The sequence below is a fragment of the Leguminivora glycinivorella genome, chromosome 15 (assembly GCF_023078275.1).
Source record: "Leguminivora glycinivorella isolate SPB_JAAS2020 chromosome 15, LegGlyc_1.1, whole genome shotgun sequence".
NCBI classification, from domain to species: Eukaryota; Metazoa; Arthropoda; class Insecta; order Lepidoptera; family Tortricidae; genus Leguminivora; species Leguminivora glycinivorella.
This window is the reverse complement of record NC_062985.1, coordinates 18,231,390-18,248,904: the sequence shown is the minus strand read 5'-3', so window position 1 is coordinate 18,248,904 and position 17,515 is coordinate 18,231,390. Positions and strand designations below refer to the sequence as shown.

Below are 17,515 nucleotides of genomic sequence, written 5' to 3'. Positions count from 1 at the left end.
CCAACGACGCCATTACATGACACGCTGTTACCGACGAAATTGGGCTATACATATATAATTATTGAAATATAAATAATAATGTCAAATCCATACTAATATTACAAATGGGAAAGGGTGTTTGTCTGTTTGTTTGTCCGTCTTTCACGGTAAAACCGAAGCGACGAATTGACGTGATTATTTAAGGGGATTTAGTTGAAGGGATGTGAAAATGAAATGAAAATGAAAATGAAATATTTATTTTTCAAGTAGGCATATTACAATGCGCATATGAACGTCAAATAAAGCTACGCCGGCTCTAACCCTACGCCTCAGCCTCGAGAAGATTTCAGTCCCCCTCAGTTGGGAGGGGTATCCACTATGGGACCGGCAAGAAACTCGGCGGGCAACTTCTTTTCAAAACATTACATCTTATAATTAACATGCATTAAATAACAACATACAATTTAACATGCAAAAGTATTCATCAAAGAATATGAACAGACTAGGTACTCTATGGAAATCAATTTCAATAAATTATATTATTGCTTAATAATACGTCGTTCTTCTTCAGAGAAAACATATCAAATTGTCATAGAAGAAAAAGATAATATGAATCTCAATATCATTAAATATGTAATTTACCTACACAACATAAAATATAAAATATTTGATGTGCTTTCTTATCTGAACTGTGTCCTCTATACATAATACAATTATTTTAATTGCTATTCGTTTTTTGTAGTTTCTGGTTCGGGCCATGCATGTTTGTCTGTCAAATAGTCCTCGACTCTGTAATAAGCCTTTAACATCAATGATTTTTTTAAGTAGTTCTTAAGAGCTGGGAGGGGTAATCTCAAAGCAGTGTCAGGTAACTTATTATAAAAATGAATGCATTGCCCAACAAATGACTTCTGTACTTTACGGACACGAAACTTCTTTATGGCAAGCTTATTTTTGTTTCTAGTGTTATAATTATGGATATCAGAATTCTTAGTGAAACAGTCTAAATTCTTAACAACATAAATTATACTATCATAAATGTATTGGGAAGCTACAGTTAAGATATTAATTTCTTTGAAGAGTTCTCTTACTGATTCACGTGTTCCTAAGTTGTAAATAGAACGAATGGCTCTCTTTTGTAATACAAAGATAGTCTGTATGTCAGCTGCTTTGCCCCAAACCAGAATACCGTATGACATTACACTGTGAAAATAACTATGATACACTAGGCGAGCTGTCTCAACATTAGTCAGTTGCCTGATTCTCCTAACGGCGTATGCGGCTGAACTTAATTTGCTTGCTAGTTTCTTTATATGAGGACTCCATTGTAGATTTTTGTCCAATGTTAAACCAAGAAACAGTGTTGTATCTACCATCTCTAAGCATTCATCATTCAAAAGTATTTTTGTATCGATTGGTTTAACATTCGGCAGAGAAAATCGAATACATTTGGTTTTCTTAGAATTAAGAAGTAAATTGTTGACAGTAAACCACTGCAGTACATCAGCTAACGTGCTATTAATTACATTGTAATCCGTAGATTTTCGGTCAACATTAAAAAGCAGTGATGTATCATCAGCAAAAAGTACTATTTCACAAAAGTTTTTCACTATACATGGCAAATCATTTATATAAACCAAAAACAGGAATGGACCTAAAATTGAGCCTTGTGGCACTCCTAATTGGACTACAGTCCCGCTAGAGCGAGTTTTGTTAACAACTACTGTTTGTGTTCTATTGCTAAGGTAAGAAGACATAAAGTTTAGGGCATTTATAGACAAACCATAGTGTTCTAATTTCAAAATGAGCGTTCCATGATCCACACAATCAAAGGCTTTTGAAAGATCACAAAATATGCCAATTGCATCACAAGAATTTTCCCAAAAATTATATATATGTTTAATGAGTACCGAAGCAGCATCGGTCGTGGAACGGCCCCTTGTGAAACCGAACTGTTTGCTTGTAAGTAATCTATGTCTGTTGAAGTGTCCCAGTAGATCATTTAACATTAGCTTCTCAAAGACTTTACTTAGTACAGGAAGTATTGATATGGGACGGAAATTGGTTATATCACTCGAATCACCCGATTTAAAAAGCGGTATGACTTTGCTACATTTCATAAGATCTGGAAAGGTGCCTTGTGAAATTGAAATATTATATATTACGGCCAAGTAAGGTGCTATTATATCTATGACATGACTAATTACTTTAACTGATGTTCCCCATAAGTCTTCCGTTTTCTTTAAATTGAGTGACTTGAATGTTTTAACAATATTTACAGAGTCTACTTGACTAAATTCAAATGAATTATTACATTTCTTAACATTAGCACAAAGTAATGAATGGGCTTGAGCCGCAGAAGAATGTAAACATTTTGTGGTGTTAACGGCTATATTTGAGAAATAATCTTCGAATGCCGAGGCAACATCGCTGTTCGACACTATTTGTTGATTATCTGATACAATGTTGACTTGACAATCGCGTGATTTACATTTACCAGCTTCTTTATTTATAATACTCCAAGTTGTTTTCACTTTGTTGTCCGACACTTTCAATTTAGAACTAATAAAGTTTTTCTTGGCAGTTAAACACACTTTCTTGAAGATTCTTGAGTAGTTTCTTACATAGTCCAGGAATTCTGAATTCTTGTTCAGCTCTCTCTCACCATAAAGTTCATAAAGTCTTTTTCTACTTTTGTGAATACCTACAGTAGCCCATTCACTAAACTTTGTTTTAACTTTTGACCCACTAATAGATTTCACTTTGAAATTGTTATTAAATTGATTAAGAATTACATTGAAAACATCTTGATACAAATGATTACAGTCATAATGCGAAAATGGTATTATAGACAAACTATGTAGAATTTCATTTTTGAATGATTCCAAGCGAGATCCAGTAATGGGTCTATATGTTATTGTTTGTGGAGTATCATGAATAACGTTTAAGAAAGCTGCCCTTTGGCCGCTGTGATCGGAATGAAAACAGTTAAATAATTTCTTATCTATACATTCACAGTTACAAAAAATATTATCTAGGCATGTTGCACTAGTCACACCTACCCGGGTAGGTTCAAGAAATAAATTAAATAAATTAAATGATTTAAACAAACAGAACATTTTAACAGTATTACTAGATGACTCGAGCAAGTTAACATTAAAATCTCCACATACAATAACATGTTTTTGGCCCTTGCATACTAAATTCAGAACATTTTCCATTGTAGATTCAAATATGCTGAAGTCAGCTGATGGTGGTCTATAAACACATACAATAATATATCTGTCTAATTCAACACATGAAATTTCTATAGTTCTTTCTATGGAATATTTTACAACATCTTTGCGCTCTTTACACTTCATACAATTTTTAACAATAATAAGGGAGCCACCATGAGCAGCAGATTTTCTGGCAAAAAAACTAGCTAATTTAAAATTAACATAATCAAATATCAACTGTTCTTGTTTCAACCAATGTTCAGTAATACACATAACTTCAACATTATTACTATCTAAAAATAATCCTACTTCTAATTCTTTGCTGGAAAAACCCTGAATATTCTGGTGAACAACGTTCATATTCAGGTGTTTTTCCGCTGTCTTACAATCTAGTTTAAATGAGGCATGGGGTCCTTGGCTTTGTCAGCTGACTGAGACTTATATATAACACTATTACATCTATTTGGCTCAATATTGAAGGCCAATAACTCCACTAAATATACAAATAATTTCTTTGGCAAAAATACCTTCCGTGGAGCTAGCATGAAGCGCTCAATGAATTTATTTAAGTCAAAGAAATGGTACTTTTATTAACAGCTATGGCATGGTACATTAAAGAATTATAGTAAGCTATCTTACAATTATAGTCATATGATACATTTTCTGCATAAGGTAGTGCACATAATATAATTTTCCCCACACCAGATTTTTCAATAACATTTAGTGTGGACATCAATTTATCTATGCTAAGCTTATCTACATTAAGACTATTTCCTAATAAAATTACTAATGTAGTACTGCTATCATAACATCCCTTTGAAATAAGGTCACATAAATGAGACAAAGTAATGTTTTGATAACAGTAATTTGTCACTTGTTGCTCTAACTGGTAGCTTAATAATGGGCCCATTCCTAACCCAATCTGATCTGAAAAAACAACAGTCTTACTGACTGCTCTAGGGGGCTGTTTAACTACTGCCGCATGCCTAGTTGTGTCGTGGGCCACATCGGCTTGAATAATCTTTGCTGGTGGCATTTGGCCACAATTACAATGTTTTCCATTTAATAATGCCTTACACCGCTCCTCCAAATCTCTATTTTCTAGCAGCAATGTATTAAAAGCCTGTATGTGCTCCTCAACTTGTTTTTTAGTAGTCTCATACATGGTGGATACTGCCAAAAGCTCATCTTTCAGCCTGTTAATGTCGGCATTTAATTTCAGAAAATTTGATTCCTTGACTTCCAGCTCTGAATGACAGTCTTGAACCCTATTTTTCATAACTGTTAATGTATGTTTTAATTTACTATATTTTTTAATACATGCCTGGCCTTTGATCAGCTTTTGGGTTCTCCTAATATACCTATTAATCTTAATGTACTTTTTTAACTTATTACTACTATTAAAGAATACTATGTGTTTGGAGTCCCTACTCAATTGTGTTTCACCGCTTACCAACTCTTGGTACACATTCTGTAACTGCGAAGCATCATAGTGCTCCCGCTCTTTCCTAAACAAATTAAGTTCCTCATTAGCCGCACCCAGTTCTTCTTCTAACTGTGTGATGCGGGCCAAGGCCACTTCATGTGTCGAAGCGCACTGGTTGAAGGTGTCTATTGTGCCTTGCAAACGGTCCACTTCTCCGCGGGCATCAGTCAGCTGCACATCATTGTCCGCCAGCTCCCTTTTCAATTCTGAGTTTTTGTTGATTACTTTCTGGAGCTCCACTTCGCTTTCCTCCCTTTCCTCCAACAACTGCTTCGACAAGGCCCTCGACTCGTGTAGGTCCTGTGCTGTTGTTTTTAGCTGCATCTCTAGTTGTCGTGCCGTTGCCTTGCGAGTTTCGGTCGCAATTTCGGTGTTCATTGTCACTCGTCTGGCTTTCTGAAAGATGTAATAAAAAAGGATGAGTACTTATCTCAACAGAGATTGAAAGATTTGCCAAGATGACGACAGAGATGTGAGCTGTAGGAATGAATAGTGTGCAGTGTGTCAGTAGTCGGCAGTGTCTGTGGCGAATGTGTCTTGTCTCGTCTTGTGCTTCCACTAGTTCGTCAAGCAAAGGGAAACTGCACGGTGCCAATGTTGTTTGTTTGACGTTGCTCACGGCCGCAGCAATGAGCTTTGTTTGAGTGTAGAAATAAATGATAAATAAAACGGAATACTCTCCCCGTTTCAAACGCAGATTCCAACGGCTGCGATCACTCGTTGACAGTTGGGTAGTCCTGCCTCAAAGTCCAATAAATACTCGGTGTAACGTTGTCAATTTCACCAAAACTGTATCACTGATAATACTTTACTACTTAAATTAACTAACAATGAGTAGAAGTCCTCTTTAAAGCTAAAAATATAATTAAATTTCAATATTTGAAATCAGCTGGTCACAGAGTCAACTTGACAGCTCGGCGACCGTTCGGCGTAAAAATATGCTACTTTTGTTCGGAAAGTCCGTCCGTCCGTCCGTCCGCGGATAATCTCAGTAACCGTTAGCACTAGAAAGCTGAAATTTGGTACCAATATATATTTCAATCACGACGACAAAGTGCAAAAATAAAAAATGGAAAAAAATGTTTTATTAGGGTACCCCCTACATGTAAAGTGGGGGCTGATATTTTTTTCATTCCAACCCCAACGTGTGATATATTGTTGGATAGGTATTTAAAAATGAATAAGGGTTTTCTAAGATGGTTTTTTGATAATATTAGTATTTTCGGAAATAATTGCTCCTAAAGGAAAAAAAGTGCGTCCCCCCCCTCTAACTTTTGAACCGTAAGTTTAAAAAATATGAAAAAAATCACAAAAGTAAAACTTTATAAAGACTTTCTAGGAAAATTATTTTTAACTTGATAGGTTCAGCAGTTTTTGAGAAAAATACGGAAAACTACGGAACCCTACACTGAGCGTGGCCCGACACGCTCTTGGCCGGTTTTTTTTTTTTGGTGAGTTGGCAGGAACTTGCGTACAAACTGTTCTGCGGAGTCAAAAATATAGTTGTTACGAGTAGAACGTTTATAAGAGTAACTCACATTCATTTCAACTACTTATTATCATGTTCGGATTCTAAGAAATAATTGTGACAATCCATCACAGAAAGGCCCTTATGGCAGGTATTGAGTTAGGCACAGATCCTAAATCTGCATTAAATAAGCTATCTAATACAAAAAAAATCATGGCCCTAGGCCACGTACTTTTTTTTTTAAAAATCATCAAGCATACACATGCTAAGTATTGCACTTTTGAGAAAACGTGAAAAGAAGTTTGAAACTCACTTTAAGGGTGTTCCCATTGGAAGTTACATAGATGACGATTGATTGTGTATCTCAAGGTACATTTCTTTGAGAATCAGTTGTGATTGTGTTTCATCGACTTCCAGATCATGAAAAATCGAGCTTTGATTAGGGCAAGTCGCTTATAAGAAAAAATTAGGAAAACATATTTTTTTGACTTTTCTTCTAATATGTTGCTATCTGAACTATAGTACATAGTTATATATGTTTCAACTTACATTTAAGGATAGAAATAAAATCCCATGGTTCATTAAATATGTATATTTTAATCAGAATATCACAATTAGAATATTTAACATCTGCTCCTATAATAATAATAATTTTCGTATAGAGAGTTCTAAATTATATTTAATCAGTCTACACATTTATAACTAAAGTGTCAGAATTATTCTGCATGTCTTATTTTTTTATTTATAAATTTTTAAAGTTACATAAAAATCACAAATTATTGACTCCCATACATTTGGGAAAAGGGCCCTTATGACCATCACAGATAAAAATTACTCATTGCTAATGTATTTTATTATTTTAGTTACTTATCTTGTATTATAACAGAATACCAAAGAAAAAATGTTATATGAAGTAAACTTAAAATCTTGATCATTAATCAGTAATTCTCATAAAACGTTTATTATAATTATTAATTCACACAGTACCTACCAGATCGATTTGTAATTCTTAATATTTGTTTTTTAATTATTTAAGACACTTAGTATATCGGAAGAAAACACATCTTACCACCGATAATGTCACCAATAAGGGACCATTCATAAACTACGTACCGTCAACTGCTGCAACATTGCCACGTGGCATCAACTGTGCCTATAATTGCACGTGCCTACAATTGGTAACGGCGGCATTAGTCAAAGGAAGAACATCTTCGCTTTGACACGCCGCCGAGTGAGGTTTGAAGTCAGATTGCACTTAGTAGCTACTCACGAGTAAGATTTTTATTTTAAAGTGACGACTAGGTGCCTAAATCGGGTAATTTTTAAATTAGGTATCAAAGTACTTCATTGAATCGTACCTATATAACATAAACTAACTTATAAACAAAAGTTGTAAGTAATTACATTTTTTAACAACAGTTTTCATATTTTCGAACGCGCTCTGGCATAAGGGCCCTTTTCTACTAAACTTTGAGCTGAATTTTAATATAGAAATACTTAACGTACACTACTGAAACCAAGCTACAATTGCACGTCTATTCGTATATTTTACTATTTTGCATAAATTCAAAAATCGATAATTTCGAACGATTTTACAAAAACGTCGATATCTCCGTAACTAGAAACCGCCATAAGGGCCCTTTTCTTATGGATTGTCACAATTTTAGTAAATTATGTACCTATGTATTGTTCAGCGCCGATTTCCGAAAACTTCTCTTGTCAGTCCTGCGGTAGACTATGTCGGTCTCGCATCGGTCTAATAAGTCATCAGAAAAGGTGCTCCTCGAATATTACATCATAAATCGTCTGCAATAGACGTTAAGGCCAATGATGATGATGATGATGTATTGTTATTTTTACATCTCCCATTCGGAAAGTAAGTTGTATATAATTTGCTTCAAAGACGATAATGATGGCAAATGTTCTATTACATCTAAGGAACTACTAGACATTTGATTTTGCAGGATTTTATGAGGCTTGCTCGAAAAACTAGATTCGGTTTTTAAGTTATTCTTGAAATCTGAATTTTTTTTACGTAGTGGGTTTGGGCCATGATTGTGTGTCCCCGTAGTATTTATTAGAATATGTTTATTACTTTGAATATTTAACATCGTTTCGGTACACGATTTGCACTTGTAAATACTATCGCGGTAGGTTTCACACCTCCCATAATATGTATCTGGTTTGGCCACTTTATTTCTTTCAAATTAATAGTGTAAAACATTAAAAGAATTGGATCAGTTTAGATTTGCCCCCAGTTGCAATTGTCCCGCTGTACTTTACAAAATACCTACGAGAATTTAAAATGTGATACCGTGGAAGAAATTTTTAAAATATTTATTTATTTATGTTTCTACAGTCAACAAGAGTGTCAGTTTATTCGAAAATATTTTAACGATGTATAAAATGTGAAACGTTATTCGACTAAACGTGGCCTAGACGAAAATGTTACTTTGCTAAATGAAAAATGTCCAATAATAGTTCGGATAATTTGCACAGAAGCGAACTAAACTGTGTGCGAACCAAGATTCTGCGTAACGTTATTCGACCAAAAGTGACAGCGATAGTTTGATTATTCGGCTAAATGGTATTCGGCGAATCGTTGTCGGCGAATCAATAATCGGCTAAAAAATTGTCGGAGAATCATTAGGTAGCCCGATAAAATATCAGGCCGTCCCTGTCGCACTATTAGTAAGTGCGATTATAGGGACGGCCAGATGTTTTATCATTTATCGCGCGACCATAATTGCCTGCCTGGACCAGATTATGATATGGTGATAATTTGATGATAATTATTATTTGTAACCATTTAGTTAATATTGTCTTCAGTACCGCGATAGTTACTCATGAAATAAAAACTATGAAAATGGATTAAATCGTGTATAATGAATTTACAATTCATCCCGACGTTTCGAACACTACAGCGTTCGTGGTCTCTGAGCTCAACGGGTGACTGAGGAAAAATTACAATGTGCAAAAGCTACCTATTTTATCAACAAAGGCATAATACTCATACTACTCATTTATTTATAATATTGTTACATATTACACGTCACAATTGATTTAGGTACATAGTTATTATATGGTATATTAAAATTAAAATTATTATATTAGTATTCGTAGTTTGATATGTCGAAATATGGTAATACATTTTTAAATTACATTAAGGACCATTGAGCATTATATAATATTAGAATAGAATGGATACAATGTTTTGTGACTGTTAATTAGATAGTTAATTAAATAATTTAAAAGATGTAGAATTCATTCATGTCATAAAAGGCGTGGGCGATAAGCCATTTTTTTAACGCTCGTGTGAATTGGTTCGAAGATTCTATACAGGTAATGTCTTCGGGAAGTTTGTTAAAAATCTTGGGACCTTGTACCTGCATAGTCTTGGAGGACTTACTCAGACGACAACTGGGGAGGAGCAGGCGTTCTTTGCTTCCTAGACGGGTTCGTGTTAGCTTGCTTGTATTAAATGTGTGTCTGTATGTGTGTACGTGTTTGGCGATGTTAAAAATGTATTGTGATGTGAGTGTTAAAATGTTATTGCTTATAAAAAGTTGTTTTGCTGGTGATCCGGGGGGAGCGAAAGATATTATTCTTATCGCCCGTTTTTGTAAAATAAACACTCGATGCCATTCTGCTGCTGTTCCCCACAGTTCAAGGCCGTAGCACATGGTCGAGTGGAATAGGGAGAAGTAGCTGGAGCGTAGTTGCTTAGGAGGTAGCACGTGAGCGAGCCTTCCTAGTGCAAAACACGCCCCTGAGAGTTTGCCACATGTGACGTCTATATGCTTGTCCCACTTAAGCGAAGAGTCCAGAATGACACCGAGAAATTTTGTGTTGTGTACTTGTCCGATGTTTGCGTCATCTATGCGAATGTTTAGAGGTTTCGGAGGCTTTCCTCCCAGATTTATGTGCAAGAGTTGAGTTTTAGCTAGGTTTAAGACTAGGCCGTTATTAGAGAACCAATTCTGCATTGTTCTTATATCAGTCCTTATAATTTCCTCTAGGCTTTGTACGGAATCGGCAGATAATACGTCGCATGCATCATCGGCGAATAAATACATGTCGCCACGAACAATTGAGGGTAGGTCATTGACCTGTATCAGGAAGCATAAATTAGCCAAAGACGATCCCTGTGGGACTCCTATGTCGATGCCGCCCAAATGGGATTTTACCTGGCCGTTGTCTAAGGCCACCACTTGCTGTCGGTCTTTTAGGAACTCCAACAACAGTTGGTGGGCAGGACCACGGATACCTAAGTGGTGGATCTTTTTCCCTAGTACTTCGTGGTTACACAAATCGAAGGCGCGAGTCATGTCACATAACAAAATGGCAACATGAGACGATTTTTCTTTGGCAACCATGATTTTTTGGATTGTTTCGCGTATGACATTTATGCATGACCTGTTTTTCCTGTAGGCATATTGTTTGTCGCTAATTAAGCCAAAACGTTCAAGAAAAGATGTAAGTCGTTGGCAAACACAATATTCGAATAGTTTTCCAACTGCCGGGATTATGCTTATAGGTCTATAGTTTTTAATGTCATCGTTTTGACCTTTGCCTTTATAGATAGGTACGACCTTCACCATTTTTAAAATCGATGGGTACGTGCCTTGTTTCATTAGGGCGTTGAAAATACCTACTAATTGGTTCAACAGGTAGGGTAATGCCACTTTAAGTAATTTCGTAGATATATTGTAGAAATCAAAAGTATTCTTACATGCAATTTTATACATAACAGTTTGATGTAGCTCTTTTTCAGTAATTGGAGGTAAGTATACAGATGTGTTGCTTGGATCAGACGTCTTACATAATAATGTGTAGGCTAAAAACGGGTTTGCGGTAGGCGCGTGGACAGTTGCGGCGGCAGATAGGAAAAAGGTGTTTATATCATTTGCCTTATGATTGGCCGATTGGTAATGCGCTCCAGTGCTATCCCTTAACGCGTCGAGAGTGCACCGGTAATTAGTTGTCGCGCGGCCTGTATATGTGTTAACAATTTGCCATAAGGTTTTTTGTTCGTTTGTGGAACGTTCAAGCATGTTATAGTAATAACTTCGTTCTGCATGTTTCATTGACTCTTCGAGTTTAAGTGATAATGATAAAATTTGAAGGATGGTATTCGTTTCGGTAATATTCGGTTTATACATATGTAACAAATCATATAAAAGTTGCTTTTGCATAATGATATCGTTCGTTAACCACGGGCAGCTATTCGTGCGAGTGTGTGAATTTTGTTTAAGTGGAAAACAAGTATTCGATAAGTTAGATAAAACATTAGTTATGTGTGTTAAGTGTTCCACTGGGTTGTTGTGTAGTTTTTGATTTATACTCGCCCAGTCAATGGATGAGATAGTGTTTTTAAAGACATCTAGATTGTGTTCTGAAAAGCTACGGGTAAGTGATTTTATTGTGCGCTCCGTTTGGAGATTTATGACAATTTTTTGTGCATTGTGATCGGATATCTGTGTGTTGACTGGAGATATGAGAATGTCATGTGTCTCAACTAAACAGTTTGTGTAGATGTGATCTAGGCACGTGCTAGATGTACTTATTTCACGTGTTGGGAAAGTCACCACTTGTTTAAAACTGTAAGAACTGATTAAGTCCTCCATTTTTCGTCTGTCACTAGAGTCAGTTAAGTAATCTATGTTAAAGTCACCCATAATTATACATTTCTTATTTTGTTCGTTAAGTTTCTGAAGTAGTAATTCAAAACAATTGACAAAGGGTTCAAAGTTCGTCAAATTGGAGTGGTACACACAAGTGATTAATATGTTAGATTTTAAAATTTCGATACATGATATTTCGCATAAATGTTCAATGGAAAAACTACAAATGTCTAATCGTTCCTGATAAGTAAGGTTATTCTTTACGTAGATAGCTGAGCCGCCGTGTGCAATTGAAGTCCTACAGTAGCTGGACCCGAGTTGGTGATTTGGAAAGGAAATATGACAGATTTCGTGTAATTTTAACCAGTGCTCCGTGATGCAGAGAATGTCACACTGGAGTTCGTTACTAAGCAGTAGTTCGAGATGTTGTGTTTTACTCGTTAAACTTCTCACGTTTTGGTGGCAGATTGTTATACTTTTACTTATCTTCTTAGGCATCGCGTTCGGAGTTGGCTGAGGGTTGATGTTCGACGTGTGATGTTTTTTTGTAAAGAAAGGGCTGCCACTGGTTTATAGACACATGTAGCGGCCACGATGATGGGGTCATGAAGTATTCGTACGCTGATTCCGGTATGCTTATTTTATATGATTTATAGTCGTTACGTTTAGATGGAATTTGTTCGACTGTGTATTCTGCCTCATGTATGCTGTTCATGTGATCTTTTACACTATCGGCGCTGGAGTTCTTGCTAAAAAAGCACCCATGGACGTGCTTCATTGTGTCGACTGCGACTCCAGTGATTGTGGTGTTTGTAGCAGTACCTTTGATAAGGAGACTGGATACTCTTTTTCGTTTGTTGTGTCCCGTGTCATTCCTGCTGTTTTCGACGCTGGAATTTTTAGGTGTAACGGTATCATTTTTAGCTAGCGGTGATAATACGTCGCTACGTTTGAGCGGCGAGTCCTTTGCTTTTGGCGTATGGGCGGTCGGCGAGTCGATGTCGCTGATTGGCTTATCGTGCATTGGCGACTTCCCATTGGTTGTTTGAGCGTTTGCGGTGCTATTGCTGGCTAGAGCTTTTGCCTTTGCTCGGGTAGAGACTGATGTTATTGGAGCGGGCTTAGGTGTTTTTTTGTGTATGTCTTCTAGCTTCATAATTTGGTCGGATAATATGTCGATCAATTTATGTTGATCCGAAAGTTTTTTCGTCAGATTTTGGACCATCGCGGCAGTGTTAGCTTGTTCTTTCTTCAGGTTACAGAGTGTTTCCTTGCACTTCTTCACAAGCACTTCACTTTGCTGGTTTGACATGTTTTTTAGATATTTACACTTGAGATAGTTTAGAAACCGATACGGCCGTTAGCTCGCGTAGAGGCGTTTTTTAATAAAGATTGTATTGTATTTTTGTATGAAAATAAAAAATAGGAAATAAATATAGTAAGAGTCTTTTTTAATACAATATTTATTCTATTAAAAAATATAAAAAAAACTTAATAAATACAAAAAAAGTTCAAATGATTAAAAAAGACTCCGGAATAGAACTCGAGATCTCCTGCTTCGTAGTCAATGCGTTTGACCGAGACGCCATTTCGATTTACACTAGCAGTGTCGAAATACACGATATGTATCTTTATTGCCAAAATGCGTCATTATTTCTGAGTCTGCTTGAGTTAAGTAACCCAATATCTTTAAATAATTACTTGTCAAGAGCCAAGTGTCACTGATGACAATGTCAACTAAAAATGCGCGAAATATGACGGCTCTGTGTCTGTACACAAAATTTGGCACGCACATTTTCGTAAAATAAATAAAAAATTCACATGGATTTGTCCATGATTTCTGTATGAAACAATGTATTTCGTTCAATACTGCGACGATGGATAATGTATAGTAGATGTATGCGCATATTTTTATTTAGTTGTAGTGTGCGGTGACTAAATAAATGGTAGATGTTTTTGGTATGGAAAGCGAGCCACCTTAAATAAAACTTACTAATTACGATATATTTACATAAATAAGATTTTGCCTATTTAACTTCTAACTCTGATTTAGTATAAAAATCGATCTTAATTTTTTTTTCCTCAGAGTCAGAAAACCATTGTCTATCACATATATTAATATCTCGTTAAAAGAAAAAAATCATGCATTTAAGGGTTAAACGGATCGTCGTAAATATTTATTTTGAAAAAACACTGTTTGACTGTAGGCCCAGCACATGATTGCCGCGAGAGTATGTCACACATCTTCTTTTAATTGTATTAATGACGTCCTTACAGGTAGTCTATCTCGCAGCAATCACGTGCTAACTCTGCTGCCGTACGTATGATAACAGGCAATTGCATTTCATTGGGTCGATTCCTGTTTGCGAAAGTACATCAAATTTTTGACTGTAGTATCTACGTATAATCACGTGTAATCTCTAATATCGAAGAATTTACTACTTAGACGCATACGCAGTGTTAGACAAAGCATTTAAGAGAAGAAGTCTATCAAATTGTATAATATATCGACACAATAAAAGGTAACTATTCTTCTAGAAGGAAAAGTCGTGTATAATGTAACTAACCTGCTCATGCAACGCCAAAAATGATACCGAAGACTCCATCGCTTCTCTCGACTTGGCACACAGCCTCACAACCTTCAACCCAGTGCGATGAATTTTTTCAGTCAGTTGATCGACAGCAGTATTAGAGGGTGCACACACTAGCACGGGGCCGCCGGACTGCCGGACGAGTTGGTAGACGATGGTGGCTGAAGTGACCGTTTTGCCGGTGCCGGGCGGGCCTTGGATGAGCGATAGGGGGCGCTGAAGAGCGTGCTTTACGGCGTACACCTGTGAGGAAAAAAAAAACATTGTTATTTCTAGTTTTTTTTACACTTTCGCAACCAAGAACCCGCCTGGTGGGCACTCGTAAACTTTGCTCAGATGCCGGAGAACCCACTGGGCGGGTTCTCGCCATACAAGCGGCCGGTTTCTGACGTATTGTGCTATTTTATGTCTAGTAGTGAATGTGTTAATGCGTAATCAGCGCCTAAGTTTACAAAGGTTTAGTGAGGCCTAGTTACCCTTCGGGTTGAAATGTCAGATGGCAGTCGCTTTCGTAAAACTAGTGCCTACGCCAAATCTCGGGTCTAGTTGTCAAAGCGGACCCCAGGCTCCCATGAGCCGTGGCAAAATGCCGAGACAACGCAAAGTCAAAAAGTCTAAAGAGACAATTCTAAGTTGCCTTAAAATCACTACCGGGAATCCATCTTAGCTGTCATGTATGTTGCCAACCCAAGAAATCATATTATTTTTCAATACTTTTTGTTTTTTTTCTTGGTGCCAAATTTTTCCCTGACCTCCAAATCATTTCCCTGACTTTCCATGACCACTATCAGCTTCCCTGACTTTCCAGAAAGTGGACACTCTGGAATGCCGCTATCGGATGTAAGAAGCGCCTGGCATCCGTTGGCTCGTTGGGTGGACGACATCCGAAAAACTGCGGGGCACTTCTGGATGAGATTAGCCCAGGACCGGGATAAGCGTACACGAAGGGAGGCCTATGCTCAGCAGTGGCCGATTAATGGCTGAAATGATGATGATGATGGACACCATAGATGTCATATATACCATAGATCAAGCAAACGTATCTACTTAGCGTGTCAAATGAACTCAGTGAAATCCACTGAGTTGTCCGTCTTTAATCGCAGCTTGCAGCTTTCGGGCGTCAATTTTTGTAAGTTGAAGTCAATCAAAACATAAAAAATGCCTCGTTACGTGATATTCAATTGCAACAACACAAAAATTATGAACAATCAAGAGCCTGAGACATATTTAAAATTACAGGCAAGAAACAACTTCAGTACAAAATTTGACACGCTCGGCCCCTATACAAATAGATGAACTTGTTTCTTCTATATAAATAAAGTTCTGTGTGGTACACCAACCTGGGATCGATTGAGGTCGGGCAGATTCGGCGCGCTGAAGTGCTTGGGTAAGTGCACGCGGAACAACACCTCATCGACTTCATGGCCGAGCAGACGGCGGTAGATGTAGCCGGACACAGAGGACTCGTCTACGGCGAACTTGCGGAGGGCCAGTTGCATCCTGGAAGAAGGGTTTTTGTTAGTTATGTTTCAATAGGCTAGTTTCCTATAATATTCAAATATTGGGTTGGTAAGAAAGTAATGAGCGATCGATTGAATTTAACATAAAATTTTTGAGAGAGTTCTAGAATCTTCTATGGTCGAAAGTATATAAAGGGCGAGTCGCACAGTTTCTCGTCAGTCATTCACTAGCTGTCGCCGAGCTAATATAAGGAAGAAAATGGACGAATTAAAAGTGCATGTAAGGCATTGCTTACTATATGAATTTCAGTCTGGCCATTCAGCCGCCGAAGCAGTGCGTAATATATGTCAGCGTGTTGCTCCTGAAGTTGTGTCTGAGGCCACGGCGAAACGATGGTTCCAGCGGTTTCGTAGTGGCGACTTTTCATTATCAGATCAACCTAAGTCTGGTCGACCGGTGAAGATTGATGTAGCCAAATTAAAAACCTTAATTGAAGGAGATCCGAGGCTAACGAGTCGTACTCTTGCTACCGAGTTAGGCTGCTCTCATGTCACCATAGAAACACATTTACACGAGTTGGGAAAAAACTACAAATACAGTGTTTGGATACCGCACGAACTTGATAGACATCAACTAAACTGCCGTGCCGATATCTGCATACAACTTCTGTCTTTTCGCCGCACATTTAACTGGTTGGACCATCTTATCACTGAAGATGAAAAATGGGTCTTATATATAAATCACACATGCAAACGTCAGTGGCTAGCTCCAAACGAGAAAGGAATAGAGGCACCAAAAACAGAGCCTCACCCGAAAAAAGTTATGCTGTCCGTTTGGTGGGATATTCATGGTATTATTCACTGGGAACTCCTACCAAGTGGAATGACTGTTACCGCATCAGTATACTGTAATCAGCTTGAAAATTTAAACCAAAAAATCTGTCAGAATCGTCCACAGCATGCTAAAGTTTTTTTCTTACACGACAATGCTCGCCCACACATTGCAAAAGTGACTCGGCTAAAGCTATTGGAGCTAGGTTGGAAAGTGATACCTCATCCACCGTACTCTCCAGACTTGGCACCTACGGATTACGCATTGTTCAGATCGCTAAGCAATGCCTTGAATGAAAAAAAGTTCGATGATCAAGCCCATCTACGACAGTACATAGCTGAGTTTTTTTAATCTAAACCTAAGAACTTCTTCGCCGATGCTATTCATTCTTTACCAGAACGATGGAGACAAGTAGTAGATAACGAAGGCCGTTATATTTTTGATAAATGATTAAAATAATAAATTAAATAAAAATTACAATATTGGTTATGATTCGCTCATTACTTTCTTACCAACCCAATAAAATATTTAATGCAGTGCAGGAAATAAAGCACCACATAATAGGGAACTTGACTGTAGTTAAAATAAAATATTTTATACCATGCACGAAATAAAGCATTAGATAATTATAAGAAAAACATGGACAGAAGTTATTTTTAAATCCAATATCTATTTAAAAAGTCAGGTAGAAATATATAAAGTATCAGTAGGCCTAGCACATGATGGCCGCGGGAGTATGTCGCCGCGAGATAGATGAGACGTCTTTGTCTAATTGTATTAATGACATAAGGCCAAGTAGTCTATCTCGCGGCGACATACTCTCGCGGCCATCATGTGCTAGGGCTGCTGAGTTGACC

At 37.1% G+C, this 17,515-nt stretch overlaps 1 protein-coding gene across 1 annotated transcript in view; it reads right to left on the bottom strand.

The window, feature by feature from the left end:
• LOC125233832 (regulator of nonsense transcripts 1-like) overlaps positions 1-17,515 on the bottom strand; it is a 41,577-nt gene that overhangs the window by 9,752 nt on the left and 14,310 nt on the right. Inside the window, exons 9-10 of the mRNA XM_048139965.1 lie at positions 15,707-15,866; positions 14,343-14,609 (exon numbers count right to left, since the gene is read on the bottom strand). Coding sequence (XP_047995922.1) covers positions 14,343-14,609; positions 15,707-15,866 — 427 coding nt within the window. The remainder of the gene's footprint in view (positions 1-14,342; positions 14,610-15,706; positions 15,867-17,515) is intronic.